At 53.2% G+C, this 7,875-nt stretch overlaps 1 protein-coding gene across 10 annotated transcripts in view; it reads right to left on the reverse strand.

Annotated features, from left to right (window-relative positions):
• The window catches only part of PLEKHA6 (pleckstrin homology domain containing A6), a 141,735-nt gene extending 134,149 nt beyond the window's left edge, over window positions 1–7,586 (reverse strand). For all 10 annotated transcript variants that reach the window (XM_059147147.1, XM_059147131.1, XM_059147146.1 and 7 more), the window contains exons 1-2: window positions 7,359–7,586; window positions 2,086–2,162 (exon numbers count right to left, since the gene is read on the reverse strand). In XM_059147147.1, the coding sequence (XP_059003130.1) occupies window positions 2,086–2,162; window positions 7,359–7,441 (160 nt within the window). In that variant the 5' untranslated portion in view covers window positions 7,442–7,586. The remainder of the gene's footprint in view (window positions 1–2,085; window positions 2,163–7,358) is intronic.
• Window positions 7,587–7,875: the final 289 nt, after the last annotated feature.

The raw sequence follows: 7,875 nt of genomic DNA on the forward strand, positions 1-7,875 counted from the left end.
CTCACCCCTCTTTAGAGGGTCTGTATTTCCTTTTTGCTGTTGGTGGTGATGCTGTTGCTTCAATGCGGTAGGAAAGCCAAGGAGCCCACCTCCCCTCTCAGGACCTGGTTCATAGAAACTGTAAGACCAGCTACCCCTTAGGGCTTCCTTCCTCTAAGCTACACATTTTACCACCATTAGCACATTTAATTTGCACGGTATATAATAGGTATCGGCTTGAACATTTTTATCTGTGAGGAAACTGAGGCCCAGAGAGGTTAATCACCTTGCTTAAGGTCACACAGGAAGTGTCTAGGCCTGGCTGTGAGTCTGGTCTCCTGCTTCCAAAGCTGACATTCTTTCCTCTGTGCTGCTCCATAAATGCTACTTGTTCCCCCTCCGTCCCTGTGGGAGGACGTTCCCATTCAGAAGGGCGTGGGTTGGCAATCTCCCCAAATAGAGGGATCCCCATTGGGTCAGAATCATAAATAATCCTGCCACTGTGATGTGCCTGGGAAAGAGGCCAGTGTGGATTATGTCCCCTGCCTTTTCCAGCAACTTCCCTCCACACTGCCCTCTCTGCCCGGGCAACACCAAGAGAGCTTATATTCCTGTCCAGGCGGAGTGCCCGCGGAGGCAGCTGCCCTCCCAGCAAGCTTCAGGGGCATCTTAACCCCTTCCCAGCCTAGGACAACCAGTTGGCTGCAGCCCCAAATGACATAATTGGCTTGAAGGCTCTTATTCATCTTCCGATCCTCCCTGGAGTCATAGTGAGATAGATGGAATTAGATTTTAAACACTGACAGCAGCAAAAACACCAACCCAGAAGAAGAATGCAGCCCGGCCTTGGGGTCCAGAGGCCCTGCTTCATTTCAAAAATAAGAATAATGACAGTAACAGCAGCAGTCCCCTCCACGGGCGGTGATTCTCTCAGTAGCCTTCTCGATAATCTTCGGAGGTTCCTAATCCTATCCCTGGCTTACGAATGAGGAAGCCAAGCCCCGGAAGATTTCAGCCCCTTGCTCAGGACCACACTCATAGAAAGTAGGGCCGAGATTTGAGCTCAGGTCCCTCTGCCTCCAGCGCATAAGCATTTAACCCCAACACGGCTTCACTTACTAGCTCAGTGGCCTTGAGCCAGACACTTCCTCTCTGCTCTTCAATTTTCCTACCTTTAAAAGGAGTTGGGCTCCAGGGTCCCTGAAGTCCCTTCCAGCTCTAACAACACAACAACTCCAACCCAGAATATCAAACAAAGGAGGCTCTGGGCAGGCCAACACCTTAACCCAATGTGTCCAGCAGCACCAGCAGCCCCCCGCCCACGAATGATCACGACTCCTAGAACCACATGTCTGGTGTCCGGTCAGGCAAAAGGCTCGAAGGCCAGTGCGGGCAGTGAGTGGTGGCATTCTGAAGATGACCGCTTGTCCACTTGAAGCACCCCAGCCCTTCTCCTTCTGGGTGTCTCTCCCTCCCCAGTTTAGACAGAAATCTTGCCTGTACATGTCCCCACTTTGTCACTGGCCTGCGAGGTCCTCTCCATAGGAAGCCACCAATGTGGGCCCTGACTCCTTTTCTTTCATGTTCTCCCCAGCGTGAGGGAATTCCTACTAGCCAGGTGCGACTATTAAGTTTAAACTCATTAAAATTTAAAACTCAGTTCCTCCACCACACTAATCACATGTCAATCACTCAGCAGCTACACAGGGTTAATGGTGACTCCATCGGGCAGCACAGAGAGAGAGAACGGTTCCATCACGGTATATGGTCCTACGGTACAGCACCACGAGCTAGGGTTCTGCCTCGGTCAGGAGCTCTGAAGATGGATGGGATTTTCTGATTGGGCAGAGGGATGCGAGAGAGTCAAATCTGCACCTCCCAAGGTGCTCTACAATACTAATTGTAGAGCTGGAAACCTGGAAAGACCCCAAGCTGAGTACCAACCCTCCTGCATCCTCCCCCAGATGGAGGTCCAAATGCTAAGCTGAATCCATCCATGGGAAAAAGCAAAAGTCAGAAGCAAAGGCAGGGCAGGGGATGTGTGAAGCTGCTTCAAGCCACGGCTTCCTCCTCGACTGCAAAGGCAGGGACAGCTGAGCTCCTTACCTGGGCTGGAGGAGTGTCCACTCTGGATGGGGTATTCCGTGCCAGGGTGCACCCAGCTGGTTGACTTTTCCTCGTCACTGCAGAAGACCAATAAGAACGTGTCGGATACAAGAAGGCCTCCCTGATTAGCACACCGCTCTCCAGAGTCACACCAACACTGACTGTCCGATCCCAGACACCTGAGATGAGTGAATCCATACCACCATTCATTCATTCATTCATTCATTCACAAAGCATTGCCTGGGGGGACACTGAGGATCCGGAAATCAGTAACATCTGACCCTGACCTCGAAGAATTTATAATCCGCCGGGGGTGCAACAGACACAGAAAAAATAGTTGCAAAATGATGGAACAGGAAGTATATGGCATCCCTACTACGGCTCTGCATAGAGATCATTATCTAGGAGCACTAATAAGGATGAAATTAAGGAAGGGAAACAGCATGAAGACTTCACTAGAGAGGGGACATTTGAGGTGACTGGTGAAGTCTCTGGGGAGAACAGGGAAGGTCCTTAATAGGCAGCTTCTCAATGGATACGAAAGGTCCCTGAGCATCTGTAGTGCCAGTTTCTTTCACAACAGTCCTTCCTTCTGGGAATTTTACAGATGATGAATCTGAGGTTCAGAGAGGTTAAGAAACTTGCTTCAAATCATACAATCAATAAGTAAAGAAGCCCCGATTCTAATATCTTACTCCCAGCAAAGTGGGCTCCCCACCACTGCAGATCCTCTGGGTCTGGATCGGAAGGCAGATGAACCCATCAGCATTTCTCACCACGTCCCCAACCAAGTGAGACTCAGTTTTGCAGAGCCGGATGAGACCCAGCAGGAAGCATCTGACTTTCTCAGGCAATCCAAGGTCACAGAGGAGAGGAGCCTCAGGTCACCTGTATCATCCAGGCTTTAGGGTGGGGCCGTTGGGCCCAGGACAGGATTCCACTCACTGGTTTCAAAGTCTCATTAATGCTTTAATTAATATAGTAAACCCCACTAAGAAGGGTTCCACTAAATTTCTATTTAAGTAAGATATACAATACTGCACATACTTAAAGTGTACAATTCAAAGTTTTGACATATGTCCTGTGAAACTATCACCAAAATCAAGATGTGACTCCCCCAATTTTTTTTGTGCCCCCTTGCAATTCTTCCCCCAAGCAACAACTGATCTGCTTCCTATCACTATAGATTAGTCTGTGTGTTCTCAAGTTTTAGACCTTTATATAAATGAAATCATGTAAGCTAGATTCCTTTGTCTGACTTCTTTCTTTCTTTTCTTCCTCCTTCTTTCCTCTCTTCCCTTTCCTTCCTCTTTCTCCTCCTTTCCTGAGGCCGCATGTGTTCATAGTTGATTCTGTTTCATTACTGAGCAATATTCCGTCATAGGCTATACCATGGTCATGGACATTCGGGTGGTTTTCAGTTTGGACCATTACATATAAAGCTGCTATGAATTATGAATCTCTGTGTCTGGGTCTTCGTGTGGACACAGGCTTTCTTTTCACTGGATTTCAGAACTGTTTCCCTACGTCTGGACACCTGCTACGTACAAGGGGGGATTCCCCAGCTGACTCAGGCCTCTGAGGAGGAGAGAAGAAACAGAGTCCTGCTCTGGTGTCCCCAGAGCCCTCGGCGATGCCCTGTGATGTGGGCTTCGGCCCTGGGAGGCTGTGGGAGAGGAAGCCCAGGGCGGGGAAAGGCCGCCCGTACTAAACTGTAAGTATGTGGGGCCCACAGGTCTCAGGCACCCCGAGACCTGTGGGCCCCAATTCCTCCTCTCCTCCCGCAGTTGCTCCCTCAGACCGCACGACTACCCCCACCCCTCCCAGATATCATGGGCCATCCCAGGGTCGCAGAGGTGGACACAACCCCACCACACCTTCCCCTTCCTCCCCGTGTTCTGCTGCTGCTCTCCCCTTGTCAGCACCTGGCCCAGAACGATGCAATCCCGGGCTGTCTCCACCCCAGCTCTGGGCTGACAGGAAACTATAAAACTGGGAGGACTGATGTCACTGTAAACCCACAGTCCCCATGCTTCCCTGGGCACTATGGGCCTCCTGGAATCTTCTTCAGGGGCCCTGCCAGCTGCCATTTGCAGAGTGTTCTGAAGCTTCCCCACCAGCCTCAAGGCCCGCCCCTGCTTCTTCTCTCCCCCGTCCCCATTCTCAATGGACAATCTGTATGGCTTACTTCAAGAAAAAATAGAAACCATGAGGCAAGAGCTTCCTCGATACGCCCAACCAGCAACCCCCCAAACGTACCCATATCCCCACCTTAATACTTGCTTCTGCACTAGGGAGAAAGTGGCCTTTGCCTGGGTTAGAGTCCCCAGCAGGGCCTGTCTTTTCTAGAGCCTCATCCTATTGAGCATCATAGGACCATATCTTCAACTTCTCTCTCTCTCAGGTAATCACCCCTTTAGCCCCACTCTGCTCTGTGGCTTCCAGTCTGAGCCCCTCTCAATGCCACCTCCCCTTCCACCTTCCTATCTCAGGCTCCCCTTCTTAGTGGCCCAGCATCCTTCTTGGAAACTAATCCCTTCAAGCTGTTTCCACTTCCTGCTCTCCCTCTCACCCATCCTCTGCAATCTGCTTTCTGTCCTCAGCCCTTCCCTGAAACCGCATTTCCTAAAGGTCATTAAAGAGCTCCCCAGTTCCTAAATCCAACAGATGCTCTCCAGTCTTCAGCTCATTTGGCCTTTCCGCATTGGCCATCCCTTCCTCCTAACAACTCCTCCCAACCTCACCCCCCCACACACACACTCCACCCCCACCATCCCACAACCTCAGTCTTCTAGGGCAACACCCTGCCTTGGCCCTGGTGCTGTCCATCCTGAGATCCCTGGTCCCGCCTCCTCTATTCCTTCCTTCAACGCTGGTGTTGACTGGGCACCCCTGTTTTCTTGGTCACATACTTCTAGATGGTTCCATCCCTATGCAGTGAGTGACCCCTCTCCAGCCCAGGCTGCTCTCTTGAACATCCTGTACCTCAGGTTGCCTGTCAGACATCACTTCCTGCTGGTCCCACGAGGACCTCAAGTTCAATACTTCCCCCTGAACGTGTACTCCCCCCTACAACCTGTTCCTCATATTCTTGATCTCCGTCAAACTCTAGTTAAAATCTCTGAGATTCGTTTTTGATTTTTCCTTTTCCCTCTCTTCTCCCACACTCAGGCAGTAAATGAACACCCTCGCTTCTACTCCTACAGACTTCTGTATCCCCTCTGTCTCTCCTCACTGCTGAAATCCAACCCGTCTGCTCTCTCATGGACTTTGGCCGTTGCCTCTGACTGCCTCCATATGCCAAGTTTCTCCCCCCACCTCTGTGTTCTGTGTTCAAACTGTCACCTGCCCCCGCCGGGCTGGCAGAGGGACACTTCCAGGTCTAAGTATAACGAGCCTCTTTGAAAAATCCTCTCTGGATTCCCACCACCTGCAGGACCACGTTCAAAGCCCTTAGCCAAATGCACAGGGCTACCCCTTCCCATGCACCCTGCCCCCTCTTCTGCAGCACCCCAGTAGCCCCTGCTCCATGTCCACTGACCCCCTCAGAGTGTTCTAGACAATTTGTGTCTTGGCACCCGCTGACACCCACCTTCCCACAGGCCTCTGCTTTGGGGCCCCTTTCTCCTGGGTCCTCCGCTCCAGAATAAGCTCAAAGGTCTCCTCCAGAAGGCCCTCCCTCCACTCCCTGGAGAAAGGAGACTTCTAGTTCTTTCTTCCTTGTGTTCCTAGACCATCATGCAAATACCTCTAGAAGATATCTTCTTATTTCCTAAGTACTTATCTGCATTTTCTCCCTGCCACCTTCAGGGGAAAACTCGTCTCTTACTGGGTTTTCTCTCTAATGCCAAGTGGTGTGCCACACACAGAGGGACCACTCAAACGTTCACGGGGAGAAAGAGAAGCTGGAAGGCGAGCGAGAGTTTGGGAAGGAAGACAAGAAGAGGCAAATTAACCACGCGGGCCGGGGAGCTCATGGAAACACTCCACCCGGGTGGGACTCGCCATCTCCAGAGGTGGGGCTCGGGAATCAGCCTTTTCTCATAAATTCCTCAGGGGATTTTTATGGACTCCAAAGTCTCAAACCACAGACCAAAGGGGCTATACAGTTTTAATACCAGGGAAGTTCTGACCCAGGGTCAAGAACTTTCACGGAGTTCATTTCTAAGATAATCTAATTACAGCATCAATTATGATCGTGGTGATGCTAATTACAGAAGGACCTAAAGCAGGTGTGGAAGCTGCAAAGGCGGGTCAGGGGTAGGGGAGAAGGCAGGGCACTAAAGTCCGAGGGTCCGGAGCTTAGTCTGAGCTCTGATTAGCAAGTGATTTGATCTCAGACAAGGACTCTGCATCTCTAGATCTCTCTTCCCCATCTGAGAAATGAGGGGGCTGCAGCCAAGGTTCCTTTCAGCTGTCATGTTCTGTGAGTGGCTATCTTGAGGAAGGGGAAAAACCCCATCAGGTGTGGCTAACAGTTGAGACTGCTGTGCTTCTAGACTTGCTGTATTATCGGGAGATTTCTATCCTGGCAAAGAAGGACTATAGCAGGAGCGGGCCAAAATAGCACCAGCGGGGCCACTCTGTTATAATGAGATTATGCCAGAGCCATTTTGGTTTATGAAATTAATATAACGGTCCTAATATATTACGGAGAACAGCAAAGACTTCTTCTCTTTAAAGAACGCCAAATGCTCTGTGGGTATCTTCTCCTTCCCCTTGACCACAGCCCCAGAAAGAAGCAGGAAGGGAGAGGGGCTGCCGGCCTGGGAACACCAAGCCCTGGGGTGAGGCAAGGCCCGGGACGAGCAGCAGAGGCAGGGTCTCCCCACGTGATGTCACTCAGCCAAGTGTTCTCCCTGGAAAATCGGGGGAGGGGGCAAGAGAAAGAAGGGTCCCCTGGCCCTTTCAGTGGACGGAGCAGAAAGGAAGGATGGGCCCGCTGGGCACTGGGTCCACGCATCCTCTTCTGGGCGGCCAGTGGCCCCCTGTGACTGGGGGGGGGGGGGGAGCCGGAAAGGCCCGCACCTGCCCCGCCGCACCCTGCCTTTCCAGAGGAGGGCAGGCCCCAGCCGAGGCTGGACTTTGACCCATTGAGGAAAAGGCGGGAGACGCATTCAAACAGGCATGGTGATAAACTTATTAGTCATGCCCGCTGTTCCAGCCACCGCTTCCCCCTACCGCTCAGCCGGCCCCCAGCCCTGCCACCTTCCAAGTTGGACAACTCGAAAAAAAAAAAAAAAAAAAAGGCAAAACGAGAGAGACCAACGTACTTGATGAAGAAGACTCTCCCACCGCGGTCCACTCCGTAGGTCCACCGGCCGGGCAAGTCCAGCCAGTCAATCTCATCGGCCATCTCGGCGTCCAAAAGCCCCTCTCGCTCCGGGCCCCCCCCCCGGGGCGCGCGCGCGGAGTGGGGGCGGGGGGGCTTCCTGCCCAGCGACCCCCACTGTCCGCCCTCCCGCAGGCGGGGCGGGGTGGGGGGGGGGTGGAGGAGGCAGGAGAGGCAGGAGAGGGGTCCCCGCCGGGCGCCGGCCTCTCACTGAAGGCGGCGGGCCGCCAGCCGGGCAGCGGGGAGCAGCGAGACTTAACCCCGGCCGGGCCGGGCTCCCGCTCCAGCCGCCGCCTCCCGCCGCCTCCCGCCGGGAGCCCGCTTCGGACGCCTCCTCAACTTAACGCCCGGCAATCGGCGCGCCGGGGTGGGGGAGGTGGTTCCGACGCTCCCTCGCCGACCGCTGGGCGCCGCGCCGAGCGCTGTCCCTCCCGCCCGCAGCCGCCCAAGGAGCAGGT

This window comes from Mustela lutreola, chromosome 14 (assembly GCF_030435805.1).
Source record: "Mustela lutreola isolate mMusLut2 chromosome 14, mMusLut2.pri, whole genome shotgun sequence".
NCBI classification, from domain to species: domain Eukaryota; kingdom Metazoa; phylum Chordata; class Mammalia; order Carnivora; family Mustelidae; genus Mustela; species Mustela lutreola.